Here is a 22343-nt window from a genome sequence, read left to right on the forward strand (position 1 = left end):
GTGCATTCACAGATGCTCTTCTGCATACCTTGGTTGTAACAAGTGGTTATTTGACTTACTGTTACCTTTCTATCAGCTCAAACCAGTCTGGCCATTCTCCTCTGACCTCTGCCATCAACAAGGCATTTTCACCCAGAGAACTGCCGCTCACTGGATATTTTCTCTTTTTCGGACCGTTCTCTGTAACCCCTAGAGATGGTTGTGTGTGAAAATCCCAGTAGATCAGCAGTTTCTGAAATACTCAAACCAGCTCGTCTGGCACCAACAACCATGCCACATTCAAAGTCACTTAAATCACCTTTCTTCCCCATTCTGATGCTTGGTTTGAACTTCAGCAAATGGTCTTGACCATGTCTACGTGCCTAAATCCATTGAGTTGCTGCCACGTGATTGGCTGATTAGATATTTGCGTTAACGTGCAGTTGAAGATGTGTACCTAATAAAGTGGCCGGTGAGTGTACATTTCACTTATTTTGCACAGCAGCAAATCATTATCACCCAAAAAGTCACTGCAGTAAGCAACAATTTATCAGTTTATGAAAACCACACTGAGAAGCTGCGTGCCTGAGCATGTCACATGGCTAACGTGAATCTCCAGATGAAACTTATAAGACATCGATTCAAGTCAGAATCTGCCCACTTCCATGACATCATGTGTCACCACAAATGAAAAGTTGATAGGATCAACAAAACTGTGTTCTTATTGTCTTGATGTTAGATAGATTATTCTACAGGCTATAGGCTGATGCCAATTAACGTGTAGTTTATGAAAATATGTGTAACGTGTAGTTTATGAAATCCTTCTGGACACATTTGCTGGCAAAAAACCTCTGACACACTTATATGCATTTTATTGTTTTTGAAACTGCAATTAAAAAGTCTCACACCAACATGAACAGTCGCACATGCACATTTTAGTACCTTCAATACAGCTGGCGTATAGATATAAAAAAATATCTTACGTAGACTTTCTCCCGTAACAATACATCCTTGTATACACAAGATGCATTGTCCCCAGGGTATTCCTTGTTTTCAGTACTAATTGAACTGTAGAGGCTTTGAGTGCAAACAAAACTAATTGTCCAATGACACCATCCTATAGATTTGCTTAAAGCGATATTTGACTTTCTGGGTTTTTAAATATTATTATCTCAGTTTTCATGTGCTTTCAATCAGCTGAGACAGTTTGTTCTTGATGAAGAATATTTTCAATATTTGCCGAAGTTCCTTATGACCTGCTGGCTTTACAAACGCTTGGATATGCAACCGCTGCTCTCAAGGAAAGAAAGTGTGTATTGACAATATAAGATATTTACGCTTAGAATTCTATGCTTAGAAGTCCAAAATTAACCGGTTATTATTTGAAACCTCTCGAAACGTAATGTTACTGTCATTGGAGAACTATCAGGAACTTCTGTGAGTATTTAAAATATCCTTCAGTGCACATAAAAACTGTCGCTCAAAAACACGCTAAAACTTACATTTTTTAAAAAGCAAATTTAAATCAATTTAAAGTGTCATTTGTAGTTTTTGCACCGAGAGGATGTGACAAGTGAAAGTTTTTTTGGCCATCCTGTTTTGTTTCTGGGGTGGAGGATGGGGGCTGGGGAGTTATTTGATGTAGAACTGGGGTTAGTGAGGCTTGGGGTGCCCCAGTTTCAGTGAACAACATCAGAACCACTCAATGCTGCATAACATCCGGTGGCATTTTCGCCGTGGAGACAGAAGAACAGTGCAGCAGCCTACAGCCCAACCTGCATTCAGTGCAAGCCCTTGTAACCTCTCATCTGACCCACTGTAATGCCTTGCTGGCCAGCTAGCCTCCCCGTGCCATCAGTCCACTCTGTGACGGGTACAGAATGCTGCTGCTGCTACTCACGTGTTCTGCAGCCTGTTCTCACACGTCATGCCACTTTTGAACAAGCTTTACTGGCTTCCTTCGGCTGCCCACAATCGATTCACAAATCCCACAGCATTGTACTACCCTGGAAATGGCACAGCTCCTACCTGTCTTCAAACAGTGATCACGGCATACACTATAACTGCACTGTGCTTGCACACTTGCAAGTCGCTTTGGCTAAAAGTGTCTGCTAAGTGAGAAAATTGTACATCGTAATTGTACTACAGTGAAGCTTTGACAACTGTTCCTGGGTTAGCCGTCTCGGCCAGATGTTGTCACCCATTATTGTGACATCAACAGAGGATGATATCACAAGTTTAGACTATTTTTTTTTACTGTATTAAGTAGTCCAAATAGTATTAGTCTTTAGGTTAATCGGGCTTAGAGATAATCATTAAAAGCTCATGTGTAGAGAATCTGTGTGAATGTGTGAAATGTGCAGGATATTGACACTGGTGCTGTCCCCATTGCCTCCATTTTACAACAATAAGGACAGTGATCAAAGACAGTGCACATGAAACCTTCATACTGCAACATTACATTTTACAGGGTGGAGTGTAGGTCGCTGAAGGGATGTTTGTTTTAATGATTTGGGTGGGTGCTTCCTAATTTAAAGCTGTGACCCATCAGAGACTGATTGGCCTTTGTGGTTCTCTGGTTGGCTGCTGTTTACTCCAGTATGTGAATCTCCTTACAGGATACAGTTACCACAGAAATCAAGGCCTGGCATGTGTTAATCTTCTCATCTGGGGCACAGAACAGGGTTATGAATTCCTTTTCATTTTCAGTAAATACTTTGTATAAAATGACAAATAGCGTTGGATTTCTTTCAGGTCATGTATCAGCTTTCAGTTATTTTTCTGAATTAATTCCTTACAGTGAATTATTCCTACACAGTATGTACGGTTGTATATTCGTGACTTCATTTCCTGTACAAATGGTCGCTGGCACCTCACCAAGGTTATGGTATTTGCCGTGGAAACAGAGGCACGACATGCGGGGCTCAGCCAAACCTTCAACCGCCGGTATGTTTGGAGACACCCGAGCCTTATGGCAAACCTTCCTCTCTGTTGCATAATAACACAGACTCCCAGACTGAATGATGACTGTAAATTGCAGACATGTAGCCACTTGACTACAGGTCAAACTGCGACCAGGTCTAAGCGGCAATATGCACTACATTTCCAAAAGGATGTGACACCTGAACATCACACCCATATGTACTTACTGAACACCTCATTCCAAAACATTGGGAATTAATATCGAGTTGGACCTCCCTTTGCTACTGTAACAACCTCCACTGTTCTGGGAAGGCTTTCCAGTAGATTCTGGAACATGGCTACAGGGATTCGATTTCATTCAGCCAGAAGAGCATTAGTGAGGGTGGGCACTGATGTTGGGCATAAGACCTGTCTCGCAGTCAGCATTCCAGATGTTTGATGGGGTACAGATCAGGTCTCTGTGCAGGCCAGTCAAGTTCTTCCCTACCCAACTCAGCAAACTATTTCTTTATGGACATTGCCCCAAAAATGTTTCAACAAAGTTGGCCGTCAGACTTCCAGATAGTGAAGTTTTTTCCAGAGAATGCTTTTCCACTGCTCCAGAGTACAATGGCGGTCCAATGGCAGTGTCCTTCACTCATATCTTAGGCTTGTGTATGGCTGCTTGGCCATGGAAACCATTTCATGAAGCTCTTGACAAACAGTTCTTGTGCTGATGTTGTTTCCAGAGGTAGTGTGGAACTCTGTAGAGAGGGATGCAACCGAGGCCAAATTATTTAACGTACTACATGCTTCAGCACTCGGCGGTCCTGTTCTGTGAGCTTGTGTGCCCTGCTGCTTCGTAGCTGAGCTGTTGTTGCTGGGGCCGTGAAGTTTTCACTTCACAGTAATAGCACTAACAGTTGACCGGGGCAGCTCTAGCAGGGCACAGATTTGATGAACTGACTTGTTGGAAAGGTGGCATCCTGTTACAGTGCCACGTTGAAAGTCACTGACCTCTTCAGTATGACCCATTCTACTGCCAGTGTTTTTCTATGGAGATTGCATGGCTGTGTGCTTGATTTTATGCACCTGTTAGCAATGGGTGTGGCAGAAATAGCCAAAATCACTAATTGGAAAAGGAGTGTCCACATACTTTTGGAAATGTAGTGTGGTCACCTCCTCACAGGTGAGTGCACCAGCTGCAGAGCTCCTGGTGTGCAGGTGTAGGTGGTGTGAATGGTGCTTTCAAATTTGGGGGGGAAAAAAAAGGAGCAAGGATTTGGTACAAAGAAGTTGTGGATCCCTGAAAAAATAGGATTGAATAACATACAGATCATTCAAATTGCAAAATAAATTGATTTATATCGAATTAAACATGGAGGTTTGCCAGCAATTCCCTCCTGTTGTAAAGTCTTTTTTGTTTTTCAAGAGAGGCCAAAATACTTTTTTTCTCATTTTCTTACTGCAGTGCTGTAATCTAAGACTGTACAAATATGAAAAAAGATAAACTGATTTAAAATATTGACAGTGCAACCCAAGTAATAATTCATTTAATTTACCAAATAACAGTGATGATGCAATTCCTCTTATGGAAATGAAATGTACAGAAATATAGTGTAAGTATTTGATTTTCTAAACCTGCATTTTGCTAAAAAGGACAAGGACAATTTGTCATATCCAAACATGTACACACATATATACTTCTTCCAGTTTGCTTGTAGATGCAAATTTGGTGGTGTGGAACTGCAATTTGTAACCATTGCAAATGGGGCACAGCCCGCATGACTGCGCTTACATCAGATCTGAGATAACAGGAAGTAAAAGCTTCTGCATTCTGACAGGATCGAGCCCAGGGAAACGGATCCATATCCTATCGCACATTCTTGTCCCAGCACGATAATTGCAGGCGTCAAACCTGCAAAAATGTGTTATTGAAATGATTATTGGCAATAGTGGTATTACATCTGTGTGCTGCTGCAGCGGCTAATTTTAGAGATCTCCGAGGACACATAATGAAAGATGGGATCAGAGGTACGGATTTTTATCTTGCGTTACTATAATGTTATATTTATATTCAATTCAATTCAATTCATTGTCATTATACCATTCCAGTATACAAAAAGTCTTCACCAGTCTCTCTTTTTATGGTGCAACATAAAAGCATAGTGCAGACACTGACACAATTTAAAAAAAAAACACTTTCAAGACAGTTTTAGACATAAAAACACAAAAACAAAATGAAATAAGTAAATAAAAATAAGTAATCAGTGTGTGGGGTGGGTGGGGGTGGGGGACACTAGCTTTACAGCTCTTGGAAAGAAACTGTTCTTCAGTCTGCTGGTCCGTGACTGTATGGTCTGGTATCTCCTACCAGATGGCAGGGGGTCAAACAGGTGGTGGCTGGGGTGTGATGGGTCCCTGGTGATGCAAGGGGTGCTCCTCAGACATCTCTTTTCAAAGATGTCCTGTATGGGTGGTAGTACAGTTCCAGTGATACGCTGGGCTGTTTTCACCACTCACAAGGTGGGTGGCTGTGGAGATCTTTAGTGGAGCGGTTAGTCCGGTAGGCTAACTGGAGCGGATCTATGGTGTCTGGGATGCTGGCTTTGATGCGTGCCATGACCAGCCTCTCAAAGCACTTCAGTGCGATGGGGCGGTAGTCGTTCAGACATGTGATAACAGGTGACTTTGGGACAGGAATGATTGTGGTGGTCTTGAAGCAGGTGGGTACTCTAGCTTGTGCCAAGGACACATTGAAAATGTCGGCAAGGACCCTGGCTACCTGGTGCACACACACTTATATGATACTATTTATATGATACTACTAAGTTATTTAAGTGAATGTCTAGTAATGTTCCTTGTGTTGTAGTCATTGTTATGCTTGTGTCATTATTGTGTTAGGTAGTTGGAGGGTGACCACCCCTCCCACCCCTTTTGCCCCCACCACCACCACCGCCACTCCCCTTCAAAATGCAGGAATGTTAGTATTAGCCCTTCCATTTTCCAAGAATTGTGCTCTACTTTATGCTAGTGTCATTATTCTGTTCAGCTGTTGGAGGGTGACCAACAGCCCCCCCCCCCTTCATAATGATAATATTAGCCCTAAATTTCACAAGGGTTCCATTGAATATCTTATGATTTTATCACTATTGTGTTCAGTGTGTGACCAGGCACTAGACCCCCCTTCCCCCTGAAAGCCCCCCTCCCAATCCCCCACCCCCCCACTAGAGTCATAGCCCTATTACAAGTATTGCAGTACTGGATATAGATTCAGTAGCTACAGATAGGATGTCTGCTTCTGCTTACAGCTTGGTGGGGTGGCATGCCATATACCTATACAGCTTAGAGAGTTTGGCACTTTTCAGGGTTCCCAACAGAAATAATCACAATGACCACAGACTCGGCATTCATTTCTGTACCTTCTGTCAACAGACATATTTCACAAACAACTTAACACGTCCACAGAAAAATCCCCAAGCTTAGGGGATTTTGAGTTTTTGTTCTTTCTTTCTTCTTTTTCTTCCTGCCGATTACATCATCACAAATATCACAAATGCACAAAGTTTCCCCATTGGACATTTAGCTACATCTGTCAATAAAAATAGACACACGCAAAATGGACATATTTAGAAGTTCTACACTAGTGGCTCACTGGATAGCTTGTAGCCCACACTTTAGATAGTTTCACTTTCACTATTTTGACCGAGTTTAAGGTTAGCTACCTTGCTAACAAGTCCAAAGACCGAGTGTGTAACGTCTCCAAAATTAATCACCGAAATCTGCATTGTAATTCAGTCCAGTTGGTAACGTTACCAATCATACGGAAACTGATGACTACTTCATGGCAAGTATTTCAGTTCTCTTCAAATGACAACACTCAAATGCTCCCCTGTGCCATTTTTACTTGTTACCTACATACTTTTAACCAGGCTACTGTAGCTACCCTGAAATGCCACGTTTCTAAATGAATGTTAGCTAGCTCTATAGATTCTCTACACACAGACTACAAACAACGTTCATTTGTCTTAATTTGTTTAATTTGCGTCAGCTAAGATAGTCGGTATTGTTTCTTGTAACTTGGCCTAATTTTGATATCAGTAATGGCAGGCCTATATTTAGCAAGTTTGAATTAATGACTTTTAGACAGCGTTTTGTATGTGTGAGTAATTTGCCATTTTTATATATTGAAAACGTGTTTTTCTTCAGATACAGATCCCAAGAACTGCTTCCTTTTGTATCACAGGGTACAGGTAGAAATGGACACATGAAAAAAATAAAAAAGATTATTTGAGGAGTTAAAGAATAATAAGTTCAACGTGTGTGATTATTATCACAACTGAACCATCAAGTTTGAGTTTTAAAACTAGTGCAATATTCTTGCTGAGAATTCTTGCTGGGAAGTGTAATAACTATTTCTGCTACCACTCAAGCCCAATGGTGCATTTTTACACGTGAGAAAGTTGCACCAAAATGTAAAAATACTAATTTTTCAACATATTTCTTATCAGAGGCCTCCTACAAAATTCAGTTCAATTACATCAATGTCTGGGTCTCACAGGGTTAAACTGTGAAATTACTACCACTGAAATACTGGCACACGAAGGTCCCAAGTCTAGCCTTCATATGGAAGTAAGTGCCACCCCCGGTTGTAATGCCAAGAAGTGGTGAAAAAATTACTGTAGGGTTATTATTTGGTGGTTCAGTCTGTGGATCTATTTGTCTTGGTCCAGGCTCGTTTGATTTATGAAGACCCTAAGAGACCATTTTTAATGTGCAGTGATATTACAGCCGACAGACTACGGGCCTGCATAGCTTTTGCCAGCTCATGCAGCTTGCTGCATGGAGTCTTGTGGTGCGGAAGTGCAGATTTCATTCTTTAAGTTCCAGGAAGCTGTGGCGCTCACAGTAGCCACTATGCTAGGGACGTGTGAACCTCATCACTGTTGATCGCAGATTAGTGAATAGCGTAGGCATAGAAACACAGTGTAAGACTTGTTCTGTACTTTAAAGAAAATGGTGGAATGTACAGCTTCTCAATCTTCAGGGCTGTCCATAGGAGCCATTGAGAATCCAGGACTACTGGCCCTTGAGGGGGCTGTAGTGTCTCTAGGCCTAAATCCCAGCCTCATGTAAGAACCTGGTTATGCTAATCATGATCTTTACTGACCCAAATCTCTTTGTATTGAATTAGATCAAATTAAATGAGCACTGGCATTGAGGATGGTTTTCAGGCCACACGTGTTTATCTTAATTTTTTTTCAATCTCAGTTAAAAAATTAAAAAATACTGAAAGAAGAAACTGAGTGTTTGTTTCCTGTCAGGAATGTCCTGTCCATTGTGGGGGGCTGTTGTACACTGATAAAACCTTTTTCAGTGTAAGATTGCATTTTAATTACTGTCAGAGGAGTGGTAGAACCTGCCAGACGGGACCCCCCGAGGGACTTCAGCAGACATTTTGTGTAGTACTGGCTGTTTGTTTAGCCTTTCCAGACCATGGTTTCGAAGTCTATTTGTACATATTTGCAACAATAAGCTTGTTTGTTCTTTGTTTGCAGGAATCAGTGTTTAACCAGAGTTTCAAAGTACTTTTTTTAAATCAAAGATATGATCTTTGAACAGTGAACAGTTGGTCACTTGAGATTACATGTGTATTTATGTTTGCCTGCATTCATTTCTCAACTGAAATGGTGCTGATGATATTTTATAATGATATTTTTATATCTTTTCAAGATACACACAACACAGAGATAATGGATTGCAGAAGGGAGTGATACAGGGTGGTTGGTGGAAGTCAGTTTGTATTGAAGTGTTACTTCTCTGTGCAATGCAGGGAATTACTGCGATTTGCATGGTGGTCTCTCATAACTAAATGAATATTATTGCTATGAGTGAACCTGCAGGGATATAGGTACTCATGAGTTCCAGGTAATGTTCGCACAGTCACATTAATTGTGTCAATGGTGGTGTGTCTCTCCTGACGTTAATGCGTTGTTCCCTGGCCATTCTCATTCTACTCCTGCTTGGCCCGTCTCACCCAATCACGGCTTCTTTTCCCTCCATTTCTCAAGATCCTCTTTTCAGTCATGCTCGATTTCTTCTCACCATGGAGCTGCTCAGACATGGTCTTCCTGTCAGACGGTCTGGGGATTTAAGCTGTGTAGGCGGGGCTGGGGCTCACCCCACCCCCTGCCCCTGGGGGATGTGTATCTTTTGTCCTCTGTTTATATAGTTCTGAAAAAGTATTCTTCCCCCATCAGCCTAAGCAACACAGTGCTGGTCATTGTAGTTAACAGCCGATCTGCAGTAGAGATTCAGCAATAGCACTGCTGGACTGGGGGACCAACGTCAGCCACCTTTGTTTTCTGTGGCCTTCATCAAGTGTGTGTATCTGGCAGGCAAGAGCTCTGATGCTTCGCATTTATCTGGAAGTTCTGTAGCGTCTTCAGGAAATGCACTGCGGTCAGTGCAGGAAGGGGTTTTGCAAGTAAGCCTGACACAGCAATGAAAGCTGAACAAACTGTTCAGTGTATGGCCAGCAGGGGGCAGCGTGGCTTTGCTTTGGGAGAAAGTGTAAAATATTGTGAAACGAGACATTGCTTCTGTAAGCCAGCTGACAAATAAAAAAAGCAAGTAACACATTTTATTTATATGTTTTTCTTTTAATAGGAACGAGTGACCCATATGTCAAATTCAAATTAGAAGGAAAGACTGTTTACAAAAGCAAAGTGATCTCGAAAAACCTGAACCCCATCTGGAATGAGTCCTTCTCCCTTCCCATGCGCAGTCTGGAGCAGAAGCTGCTGGTAAAGGTAAGACTTAGGCACTCAGAGTAGCTGATCTAGGATCAGGTCTCCTCTGTCTCTGTCCTAACTCATCCATTATAACCCAGAAAGCAAAACTGACTCTAGATCAGAGCCCGTATGCATAAAACATCTCAGAGTTGGAGTGCTGATCAAGGATCTGGTTTCCTTGTTCGTATCCTAACCTTACCTTTGACTTTGTCTTTCCTTCGATGGGAATGTTGCTGAGATCCACTACTCCCTTGTTAAACCAACTCAATGCTCCTACCCTTTCTTTGTATTCTGTCCTCTTACAGATGCTGATCTGTCAACTCCTGCTGTCCCACTGTCCAGCTACCTGCTTCCTGAATCCCATCCCCTCACCCCTCCTCCATCTGTCCTGACATCCTTCCATTCACCTCCTCTCTGGTGAACTCCTCCCTGTCTGCTTGATGTGTACCTGCTGTCTTCAAACAAGCTTGTTTTAGTCTTCCGCTCAAGAAATCCACTCTTGACCCCTCTGTCATTCACAACTGCTCTTTCCCTTTCTCACTCAAGGTGACCTCCTAGACCCCTGTTACTGAAATCACAGTTCTCGAGAGCTGAGAACTGCTGGTCTTCCACCCTCCCTTTACCTGAGAGTCAGGTGTGAAGACAGTCTGGCCAATCAGTAGCACTGATTGTTCAGTTAATTGCCTGGGGAAACAGAAAACTAGGGCTGGATTTGTATTTGAGTGTCCATGTCCTAGACCTCTGTTACTCAGACGAACACCCTTGAGGTAAAAGAACCGATCCAAACCACTGCTACTCACTTAGTCTGCTGCCTTCCCAGGTTCAGCCATCTCACTCCCTTCCTCATCTCCCTCCACTGGCTACCTATACCGCTTTGCATCAGATTCAAAACCTAAAGGGCCGCTGTGTTATATCTTTAAAAGTTCACCAGGCCCTACATGGCAGCAAGACCTCTCAAATGCTGTAACATCTGGGTACCTGCAGTCAGGACAACAGGAACCCTTTCCCTCTTCTAGTGCAGTCTGTAGACCCACTTCTCCCCATGTCTCCCCTGATGGTCTTTCGCTATCCTCTTTACTTTTGGATTTCCTTTAAGCATACTAATGTTATCGGTATCACTGTGTAGTAGTGTTTACTTTTGTTTACAACATAAATTTGTGGTTTGTTAGGTTTACACTTACTGATTATTCTTTTCTTGGTGATATCGTTCTTTTGTATTCCTGGGAGTAACACTGATGCAGAAACTGAGCAGTGGATAAGGGTATGTGCTAAGTGATTGAAATAATAATAATTATATACTGTGAGCTGAAAGGCCAAACTCATGCTGCATCAGCAGTTTTTGGCAAATTTATGAAAACAGGCCCTGGGCTACCTTTGCTGTTGGTGTGTGTTTACTTGTTAGTATTGCTTGCGTTCTGTAAGTCTGTTTTGCAAACAGAAGCTACTAAGTTAATTCAGTAAGAGATTTGGAAAAGTTGTGCAACGGTCACAATTAAACTGGGTCATTTGTCTTTGCATCGTTGAAGGTGTACGACCGCGACCTGACCAAAGATGACTTTATGGGGTCCGCATGTATGAACCTGAGCGACCTTGAGCTGGACAAGTAAGTAACGCTGCGTCTGCATTCACGAGTGGAACTTCTGATAATAGGCAATCAGAATCTGATGTTTTATGGCAGTACACATTATCTTATATTGTACAATATATTGTCCAAAAGCCTGTGTTACCAACACTGAGGATGGAGTACTCAGTACTTTTATACTCATTCCTAATTAATAAATAATATACTGTATATATATAATAAATAATATATTTTTGCAGTGTCTTCCCAGTTTCTCCTGAAGTGGATTTTTGCACTATTCAGGTGTTTCTGTATAATCTAAACATTATCTTGTGATGTACGGCCTGGTAGCAACATTTTAAAGTCTGATTAACTTCCTGAATTTACAACTGACAAATTGTGCTCTGTTCTCCAAACTAAATTTTTTTTCACTAATTACATTACTACTTTTATGTTTTCTAAACTTCAAACTTATAATTTGTTGTCCACAGAACCTTTGACCTTGAAAGTTGAGAACTTACCTTACAGGTGGTAATTTAATTGGTTACTTGGAGAACCAACATTTTTTTTACAGCATGACGTATTTTATACACCATGGTGGCTCTTTTCCCTTCATTTCTAGGCCACATAAATTGATCAACATTTCTGTTGCATGATTTTGACATTGCCCCACCCCCTCTGCAAAATCTGATGGAGACGCTGCTGCCTTTTTCCCCTGAAGATTTTATTGTATTTTATTCTGCGACAATGTGAAAATGAAATGGCTTGCTTTTCAGTATTTTAGATTTTTCTAATTTTATGAAGGAATTCTGAATCTGTGTTTATGTGGTTCCCTGCTGTTTGCCTAAGAAATTTTACAGTTAGCTACTTATGAAAATTGAAAAGAAATGCTAATGAATTTGGCTGTTAGCTTGCAAATTGGTGAGAAGCACTTTTGAACAGTTCTATGATGTTCTAATTAGATTTACTGCAGTTTTATGAATGTGTATAGTTTAGACTGGCCTCTCTTTACAGAACCTGCGAGATGGTGCTCCAGCTGGATGATCCAAACAGCCTGGAGGAAGACATGGGCGTGGTGGTGATTGACACCTGCCTGTCACTCAGAGACGGGGAAAGCGGGCATCTTGTGAGGACCATTGGCTTCCATTAGTGTTGGACTGAAGCCTTTGATTATTTGATTATTCTTCTCTTTTTTGGCAATGTGCATCTTAGCACTTTTTTCTCTCACTCTCTGTCCTAATTAAAAAATAACAGATTTTTTCACTCTCATCCCAAAGTTATCTTCAAGTGGATTTTGCCTGATGTTTCAGCAGTATGCAGGATTCTCTTTAAAGTTTACAATTTTTCCAGAATTGCTGTACTCTCCCCACTTCACTCATGCAGCCTGTACCCTTACTGAAAGAGCGATCTGTTGCATTGGATTGCCATTAATCAACGTTCTTTTTCTTTTGTGTTCTTCCTTTTTCTCCCGGAGCAGAAGTCATCCAAACTGAAGAAGAGCATAAGGGTAAGAGATACATACGGACTTTAGATGGGCGACCAACTAGTCGATTTTAGTCAGACGGTTGTATTCCTTTATTGTACAGAAGCTTTCATTATACAGAGTGGCTTACAGGACATAGGCCATTGCGGCAAACAAGCTCTAGTGTGGAAGACGATGTTAACTACCAGCACCCGAACGGAATAGCCTTTATAATTGTACATATTAAGAACAACGCTGATGAGACTCTTCACAAGTGAATGACATTTGACATCCGCACGGACAGTTGACATCATGGTCTCCACGCCAATCTATTACAACAGTGTCATTTTGTTCTGATAAGTATGCTGTTACTGTAACTTTCTTGCAAATTATTGTCTGCTTGATCTCTTGCTGTAATGTTGATATACTGTCACACTGTTGGCATCACAGAGAATGACATTTTAAAGAGTTCCAGCAAACCTTTTGGCCCCATTTACACTTGTTCTGTTATACATTAACATATATTCAATTAACAAATCCGATATGCGTGACATTTGGCGATTGCAGTTTACATGCAACAAGTCTGACATGGAATTGGATTTTTCTGAATTACATTTCAAATTAATCTGGGACGGAAACTAAACACACAGGAAGTATTGTGCAGTACATTAAAAATCAAGTGTATAATCGGACGACAACATATGCTGTTTATCAGATTTACAGATTAGATTGCTTGCGAGTGTAAATGGGGCCTTCGTTTGAATATTCTTAAGGTTGCGATTTAAAGATTCCAGGGTGCTGCAAGCTTGCTAATGCCTAGCAGTCTCACCATGTTGAAGTTTGACAGAAGCAAAGCTACCACTCAGCTGTAACTTTACAGTAGTACTGTGAGAGAAAAGTGCTATGTAACCAATAATTGACTACCTTCATACCTACCTTAGTCCTCTCAGAAGTGCCTTTCCTGTCCTCTAAAGCACAGTGCTTAACTTACAAAGGGTACTGTTACACACCAAAGCCAGCGTTGAGGCATTATATGTATAATTTTCTTTTTCAGCACAAGGGGGCAGTAGATCGTAAGAGCTGGAGACAATTTTCAGAAACCCATGTGAAGTTTTCCTCAGGAAAAGGAAATAATGTGCACCAATGAGTTTACAGTTTTCTCCTCTGTTATTGGCACACCAGGCTGTCTGTTTAAAGGATGTATTTTTGGGGTGTAAACTTGCCACATGGTGTTGTTTGCATTTTAGTTTAGTACAAATAAGAGAAAATGGTTGAGCTTGTAAGATGCTGCTTAATCTCTGTTTAAAGCAGTAAACTGTAAATATAATGGGAGGCAGTGAATGTATTTTCAGTTGATTATCTTTGCTGGGGTTATTCTGCAGCATCTCTGACTGATTGTGCATCTGCTTCACTCCCCTCAGGCTGGTAGATGAATTTGAATTTGATTTTAATTAGATAGATTGGAAAAAAATCAGCACAGTCAACAGACAGAAGGATGGGTGTGTTCAGAAAGGCATGGGCACAATGCGAGATCCCGCCCACCCCTGGAATGAGCGCTGTAGCGCTTTGCCATCATGCTGCAGGCTGTGATTCTTCTGTATGACGGCCAGGAGAGGCACCTCAAGCTCTGGGCCTGCCTCCATAAGGCCTTTCAATGAAACTAAGGGCCCTTTTTACTACACTGAAAGAGGGGCCAATTCTTTACAACGAGCACCATTTTAAAGCACTTAAATGTTGTTGTTGTGGTTGTCTAGACACAGTGTAGATCTTACCATTTATGTATATATGTCCTTTGTCTTTAGTCATCGGTACTTTGTCTTGTTGGAGATGTTTCACTGTTCCCAACACTGCACAGGAGTTTAAAAGTAAATACGAAGCACGTCAGGCCTAATGGAGCCCCTCTTCAGTGTGCAGCAGTAGCAAGGCTATAGCGCCTTGCAGCTGGAGTAGCCAGTAGCCCTGGTGGAACAGGGGCGTGAGAATCGTATGCTTCATTGTTTGAATACTTCTGTATGGCCGTTTTACCTGAAAGGCGAGTTCCGCCTGTAGAAACAGAAGCCCAAAGGCAGCTGAAGGCACTGATTTTAGCTGCTCCCATTTCTTAACCTTTCCCCTCTGTGAATACCTTCCTCTTTTACTACAGTTCCAGTCCAGAGATGGTGCTTAGCAGCTGTCTGTGTAAAAATTAACGTTTTTTTTTTTTTGCTGTTTGTGTGTGTGCGCGTGCATTTGTGTGTGTGCATACCTCGGTTGTAACGAGTGGTTATTTGAGTTACTGTTGCCTTTCTATCAGCTCGAACCAGTCTGGCCATTCTCCTCTGACCTCTGCCATCAACAAGGCATTTTCGCCCAGAGAACTGCCGCTCACTTGATATTTTCTCTTTTTTGGACCATTCTCTGTAAACCCTAGAGATGGTTGTCCGTGAAAATCCCAGTAGATCAGCAGTTTCTGAAATACTCAAACCAGCCCGTCTGGCACCAACAACCATGCCACATTCAAAGTCACTTAAATCACCTTTCTTCCCCATTCTGATGCTTGGTTTGAACTTCAGCAGATCGTCTTGACCATGTCTACATGCCTAAATGCGTTGAGTTGCTGCCACGTGATTGACTGATTAGATATTTGCGTTAACGTGCAGTTGAACAGGTGTACCTAATAAAGTGGCCGGTGAGTGTATATGTGCGTGTATATGTAGGAGAGGGAGAGAAGAGCATGTAGTTTTTCAGGTGTATTTTTTATTTGATTCATTTTAAATTTTTTGAAGCGGCGTAGTACAGATATGACAGTCTGATAATTCCCAAGCCATCATCCAGATGCTGGGTTATAGTATCGCAGCTGTTGAGCGGACAGGGCTTCAGGGGCGGGCGGGGCCCCTGTTTGTGGGGCTCATCCAGCGCGCCCCATGCTGTTCCTCCATATGGAACCAATCCTGTCCCCCTTTCACTGCTAAGAATAGCCTATCTTTCGGGGGCCCCGGCACTTTAAGTGGAACTGTTTTATTAGCCGACAAGATAGAAGCACATCCAAGATAAACACTTTGCATGATATGACATGGCTTGGCTGGGCATTAGATCCTTCTCTCTCCTTCCCTCTCCCCCTCGCCCACGCTCTCTTTATCTCTGTCCCTCCCTCTATCTGGTTTTCCCCCTCATTTATCAGGGATGGGTATTTGTAGAGGTGGAATAATTTATTTCTTGCTAATGCGAGTCCTTCTGATGTGCTTTGATCCCTGCTGGAGTGAGTGGACTCCCACATTTGTGTAACCTAACAGGAAGTGGGGATGGCGGGGTGGCGGGGGTTGTGTGTGTGTGTGTGTGTGTGTGTGTGTGTGTGTGTCTATGTGTGGGGGGGTGGGCTTTTTGAAGCCACCATTGAGAAGCCGAGCGCATTGCGGAATCAAAGCGCCTGGGAAAGTATTACTGCCCCGTCCCTTGATTACGGATGGCTTCCTATCGCCTGGGCCGCCGCCATGTTCCCATAATTAGAAGACCAGCTTTGTGATTTCACTGGCCTCCTTTTCTTTCCTCTCCTTCTCTTCGTCTTCCTCTCTTGCTCCCTGTCTCTTCTCTCTCTTTCTCTTACAGACAGATTCAGCGTGCATGTAAAAACGGTTCTTTTACTTGTAGTGCCTTCTGGAGTCTGATTTGTTCTGCTCTCCCTCCCAGGGCCACGCCCTCACACCTAGTGTCTCTCTGCTGTGGGCCTGCTCTCCCTCCCAGGGCCACACCCTCACACCTAGTGTCCCTCTGCTGTGGGCCTGCTCTCCCTCCCAGGGCCACGCCCTCACACCTAGTGTCCCTCTGCTATGGGCCTGCTCTCCCCCCCAGGGCCACGCCCTCACACCTAGTGTCCCTCTGCTGTGGGCCTGCTCCCCCCCCAGGGTCACGCCCTCACACCTAGTGTCCCTCTGCTGTGGGCCTGCTCCCCCCCCCAGGGCCACCCCCACCAGGGCCACGCCCTCACACCTAGTGTCCCTCTGCTGTGGGCCTGCTCTCCCCCCCAGGGCCACGCCCTCACACCTAGTGCCCCTCTGCTGTGGGCCTGCCCCCCCCCCCCCCCCCAGGGCCACGCCCTCACACCTAGTGTCCCTCTGCTGTGGGCCTGCTCCCCCCCCCCCCCCCCCCCCCCCAGGGCCACGCCCTCACACCTAGTGTCCCTCTGCTGTGGGCCTGCTACCCCCCCCCCCCCACCAGGGCCACACCCTCACACCTAGTTTCCCCTCTGCGGTGGGCCCGCTCTCCCCCCCAGGGCCACACCCTCACACCTAGTGTCCCTCTGCTGTGGGCCTGCTCTCCTCCCCCAGGGCCACGCCCTCACACCTAGTTTCCCCTCTGCTGTGGGCCACCGGAGTAGTGGCTCCCTGTCCTTACAGTGTAGAGAGCAGGCATTAGCTGGCAGAGCCTGTGGAGTTTGGGTAAAGAGGGAGGGAGGGCTCCCCCGGGTGGGGCGGGGCCTCATGCCCGTAAGCTCCGCCTCACGCCCCTGTCGCGGTCTGTTCCCAGGCGGGGGCGTCGCCGCAGAGCCGGCGTCTGTTCGAGGCGCACAGGAAGAGCCAGCTGTGGAGCGCGGTGGTGGGAGTGACCCTGGTGGAGGGGCGGGACCTGCCCGAGGATGGCCCGGGGGAAGTGTTTGTGCGCTGCAGGCTGGGCGACCAGAAGTACAAGAGCAAGGTACCGGCCCCCGACTGTGCCCCCACCCCCTACACGGACGGTCTGAGCTCTGCCCCAGGCTCTCCCTTGTGTTCCAGTCTTGCAGCATAGCCTGCACATCCACCCAGCTGCAGTGTCAGTCTCCTCTTACAGACACACAGTCTCTCTCTGACAAAGTGTAGCCTTTGCTCCACTCTGGACCCCTACAATGCAATGAAGTAACAAGCCTGATTATTTAGAGTAGCCATGCATTACCCTTGTTGGTTAGCTCAATTATTGTTTGTTTACTTTCATCCTGCGTTCTCCCAGATTTAAGCACCATGCATCTGAACCCAAAAGCCCAATCAGTTTTAGCTAATACCTTACATTTCACCATAAAACATGCTACATACAGTGAGCTCCATGTTTGGGAGACAGATGTAATTTTTTTCTTGGTTTGGCTCTGTAGAATTTTATATTTGTTATCAAACGATTTACATGTGGTTAAAGTGCAAATTCTCAGTTTTTATTATGTAGAAATTCCGGTAATTTTTTAAATACATAACCCCTACATGCCCTCAGGGCATCCTGATATTTGAGATAAATGGCTTCACAAGCATTTCTGATTTGTCAGGTGCGTTCAGTTGCTTCCTTGGTTCAGGTATAAGAGAGCTTTAAGTATCTAGTCTTGATTCTAGGAGTCTTGGCATTTGTCAACATGAGGATCAGAGTTGTGCTAATGAAAGTCGAGGAAGCAATTATGAGGCTGAGAAATAAAATTAATCAAGCAGTCATTGCAAAGGATATGCTACAAAGAACTAGGACTTCTTTTGTTTATGTAACATTAATATGTCCCAAACATTATGGTGCCCTGAAATAGGGGAGGCTATGTGTAAAAAGTGCTATAATTCCTACACAGTGAAAGAAAAATATATAAAAATCTGAAATTGAAGGGTACAGTGCCACATTAAGAAAATATGGCTGCATAGTGGGTGCTTAATCACACTCCTATCCCTGTCCCTACATGATGGCGGTTCTGGCTCTCCCCAGGCGAGGCGGAGTTTAGCGGTAAACAGCACTCAGTCCCAGTCTAACTCGCCTGTCCTCTTATCCCCCTCAGGCCCTGTGCAAAAAGGCCAACCCTCAGTGGAGAGAGAGGTTTGACTTCAACCACTTCCAGAACGGGCCGGACATCCTGGAGTTTGAGGTGTGCACCAAGGAGGGGCGCAAATATGAGCACTGTTTTGGAATGTGAGTCCCGCCCATCGCCTTGAGTTACACTGCTCTCACACACATCCGAGGAGGATTAAGGGAACGTGAGCTCCTGCCAATCACATGGCCTGAGATTGCTCTGCGTGCGTGTGTGTGTGTGTGTGTGTGCACGCGCGTGTGTGTGTATGTGTGCGTGTGTAGATGTGTGTGTGTACGCGTGTGTATGTGTGCACGTGTAAGTGTTTGTGCCTGTGTGTGCGTGGGTGTGTGTTTATCATATCTCAAGGCCATCAATCCCCCTCTGCTTTGCTGGGATTTGATGACTGGGTGTGTGACCCTCTGTGCTTAAGTGTGAAGTTGATCTCTGTGTGTTACTTGTGCTCAGGTGTGAGATGCTATTTCTCCGTGTTACCTGTGTACAGGCATGCAATGATATCTGGGGTCAGTGAGGTCGATGTGCAGGTGTGAGGTGGATTTCTCTGTGTATGACCTGTGTCCTGGTGTGAGGTGCATCTCTGTGTTACCTGTGTACAGATCTGGGCTGCGTTTCCGAGTTTCGATGTACCTGAACGTTTTACGAAGGCTCCTAAGGTATACCTTTCAAAGGGAAACCACTTTTTTACGAGCGTTTCCCAGACTATACCTTAACAGTTGCCTTAAGGGACACCTCAAAGGTACATCGTAAATTGGAGCTGGCCTCACTGTGGTGCTGAAAAGTGTATCAATCGATGCCAAGCGAATCGATTGTCTTACTTGTAAAGGCTTGTGAATGACGTTTTAATATAACAAGTGTTGTCATAATCATTTTACATCAATCTAATATTGCAGAAGAGGAAGCTATGCCTACTAGAGATCATCTGCTAATCTCTTTAAGAGTCAGTTGAGATGAGACCTTGTGATAGTTTCAATAAATACGTACATATAGGCTACAAAGGATAAAATAAAAAGCATCAATCGGGACATATAAGCCATAGGCTGGGACTTTGTGGAAGCCCAGGGAAAAGGATATAGGCTACATATGGGTGAATTAAGTTGTTTTTGTCACACAATATATAGGCAACTGTAGCAGCATATTGACTGATTCCCGCGAACTTTTCTCTGCAATGCAAAAATGATCGTAGATGAAAGGCAAAAGCGCGTCTGTGGAAATTGATCATGATGAATTCTATACTAGGTGCCTTATGAATAGGTCTACCTGTTAAAGTGATTTGTTCATCCACCGTAATTTGCTGTTGGATAATCTTAAGTTTAACCAAGAATATCATTATTGGGTTGGGTTGAAAATCGTAAAACAACATGGTAAGAAAAATGTTCCGTAATGTTGATATTTACCCAGTGCTATTTTGTTTTATATAGGAGGTGTGAGCTAAAGGAAGGGGATGTAGATCATTTGGCTATGTTTGTTCATTATGAGCCACCGTACCTGTATGTGTGTTTATGGCCAGGCCAATCAACGTGCTCTAGTTCGGTCATGCAAGTAGACTCACTCAACGTTGGCTTTGCACACACAGGTTTTATATTCTTAATAAATCGGCGGTTTGTTCCAAGTCAGTGTGATCATTGACTCACACACAAACAAACTAATGTCTACAGGGTATGCAGTCAGAAAAGCCATATCCTCAGTTAGCGCCACTACGTATATATTAAACTTTTTTTTTTTTTTTTCACAAATTGGATTAGTATCATGGATAGGCCCTATACTTAATTACCATCACGATGGGGATAGACAGGTAAAACGACAACATTCTCATGACGTGCTATGCACAGAAACGTTGATTGGATAATTACTTTTCGTAAAGTTAATATTAAACTATGTCATTTTCGCATGCCGATGTGCTACTAGATGTGCACTGTAGTACAACTGTCGATTTGAAAAGCAAAATGTTGGCATAATAAGGCAAAAGGATTACCGGAGCGCAGCGCTAAGGGGCAGCTTACGAGTGCCTCAGACCACCCTTTTAAAGGTATACCTTTCATAAGGTATACCTTAGCTAAGGAGACGCTGGGAAACAGCTTGAGACCTAAAGGAAGACCTTAAGGTATACCTTACGACGCACATAGCGCTAAGGAGACTCTGGGAAACGCAGCCCTGAGGTGAATCCTTGTATTACCTGTGGATCTCTCTGTGTTACCTGTGTACAGGTGTGAGGTGGATCTCTCTGTGTGTTACCTGTGTACAGGTGTGAGGTGGATCTCTCTCTGTGTTACCTGTGTACAGGTGTGAGGTGGATCTCTCGCAGGTCCCTGCAAACAAGCAGAAGCTCTTCACTCCAGTGCTGGATCATGGGTGTGCCAAACTGGTGTTCCTTATTACCGTGTCACCCTGCAGCGGGGTGTCCATCTCCGACATGTGCGCCCCCCCGCTAGAGGAACCCGAGGAGAGAGAAAACACACTGAACAGATACGTAAGTATCCCCCCCCCCCCCCCCCCCCCCCCCCGCCCCAAACTGAAAATGCCCGTCTCTGAATGGTTGTACCTGATTTTTGAATTCAGATGATACTAAATGGCCTTCTCTCATTCATGTTCCCCCCCCCCTCAGTGTTGGAAGAACTCCTTTAAAAATGTCCGGGATGTGGGATTCCTCCAGGCCAAGGTCATCCGGGCCGCCGACCTCATTGCGGCCGATCTTAACGGTACTCTCAAAACATGATCTGGTCCAAAAAAAGCTCCGATCGCGTCGAAAGCCAGCTCTGGTTAATTTGGAGAGATTTTACCTTCCCGACACGCCGTGTGTTTTAATCCGCACAGGGAAGAGTGACCCTTTCTGCGTCTTGGAGTTGGGGAACGACAGACTGCAGACCCACACCATCTACAAAACTCGCCACCCGGAGTGGAACAAAGTCTTTACCTTGTCAGTGAGAGTCTCCCACACATAAAATTGAACTCCATATAAATGAAATTCACATATTTTTCTTATGAAATATGCCTTCGATAGTAGTGTAATGTCTATAATTATGTTCATTAGCCCACTTAAAGACATCCATGATGTGCTGGAGGTGACTGTTTTTGATGAAGATGGAGACAAAGCACCAGATTTCCTAGGGAAGGTGGCCATTCCTTTGCTCTCTGTGAGTGTGATCTTGCATTAACTTTGTGTCGTTTGATAATGATAAATTCTCAATAGTACTTGAATGTGTAATTACTTGAATGGATTTATATAGACTCACACATACATGTACACACAGACCATTCACACTTATGTTTGCTGTGGAATTTATGCAAGAAAGCTATGTTAGTTTTCACAGAGTGCATGTGTTTAATAATACTAACAGATTGCTGGCTTTGTTCTGCTGTGGTGTTCACCTTACTCCAGGTGCATAATGGCCAGCAGGTGTCATACATGCTGAGAAAGGAGGACCTTCAGGGACTGTCCAAAGGGACCATATCCCTGGAGCTGGAGGTCGTTTTTAACCCAGTACGTAAGACACTCTATAATAACACTAAAATAATAATAATAATAATAATAATAATAATAATAATAATAATGTTTGCAACTGCAAGAAGCAAGAGGTCCAAGTCCAAATGTAGCACCGAATATTGCATGTCATTTTGAGCTCAAATGAGAAAGGCTAACAACTGAGACCATTTCCAGAATTGATTTCACTTGTATGCAAAGTGTTACCTTTGCAGACCATAGACTCTTATTGTACTGTTACTTCATAATATGTATAATGTTTTGCTGGTAATGTTGAAGGGGAGAATTAAAAAAAAAAATATGGCATATGTGAAGTGGTTTTATGGTCAAAGTCATCATCCATAAACCTATGCACTCAAGCTATAATTTACTTGGCCTGTCAGTTGTCA

General features: G+C 43.6%; 1 protein-coding gene across 2 annotated transcripts in view; it reads left to right on the top strand.

Moving 5' to 3' along the window:
* LOC118227815 (multiple C2 and transmembrane domain-containing protein 2-like) overlaps positions 1 to 22343 on the top strand; it is a 75994-nt gene that overhangs the window by 20551 nt on the left and 33100 nt on the right. The window contains exons 5-15 of one of the 2 annotated variants that reach the window (XM_035418748.1): positions 9550 to 9692; positions 11201 to 11277; positions 12250 to 12361; positions 12710 to 12742; positions 17201 to 17368; positions 18447 to 18577; positions 20757 to 20943; positions 21079 to 21172; positions 21288 to 21390; positions 21505 to 21607; positions 21853 to 21954. In XM_035418748.1, coding sequence (XP_035274639.1) covers positions 9550 to 9692; positions 11201 to 11277; positions 12250 to 12361; positions 12710 to 12742; positions 17201 to 17368; positions 18447 to 18577; positions 20757 to 20943; positions 21079 to 21172; positions 21288 to 21390; positions 21505 to 21607; positions 21853 to 21954 — 1253 coding nt within the window. The remainder of the gene's footprint in view (positions 1 to 9549; positions 9693 to 11200; positions 11278 to 12249; positions 12362 to 12709; positions 12743 to 17200; positions 17369 to 18446; positions 18578 to 20756; positions 20944 to 21078; positions 21173 to 21287; positions 21391 to 21504; positions 21608 to 21852; positions 21955 to 22343) is intronic. The other variant, XM_035418749.1, reaches the window with a different exon arrangement.

This window comes from Anguilla anguilla, chromosome 5 (genome assembly GCF_013347855.1).
Source record: "Anguilla anguilla isolate fAngAng1 chromosome 5, fAngAng1.pri, whole genome shotgun sequence".
Taxonomy (NCBI): Eukaryota; Metazoa; Chordata; class Actinopteri; order Anguilliformes; family Anguillidae; genus Anguilla; species Anguilla anguilla.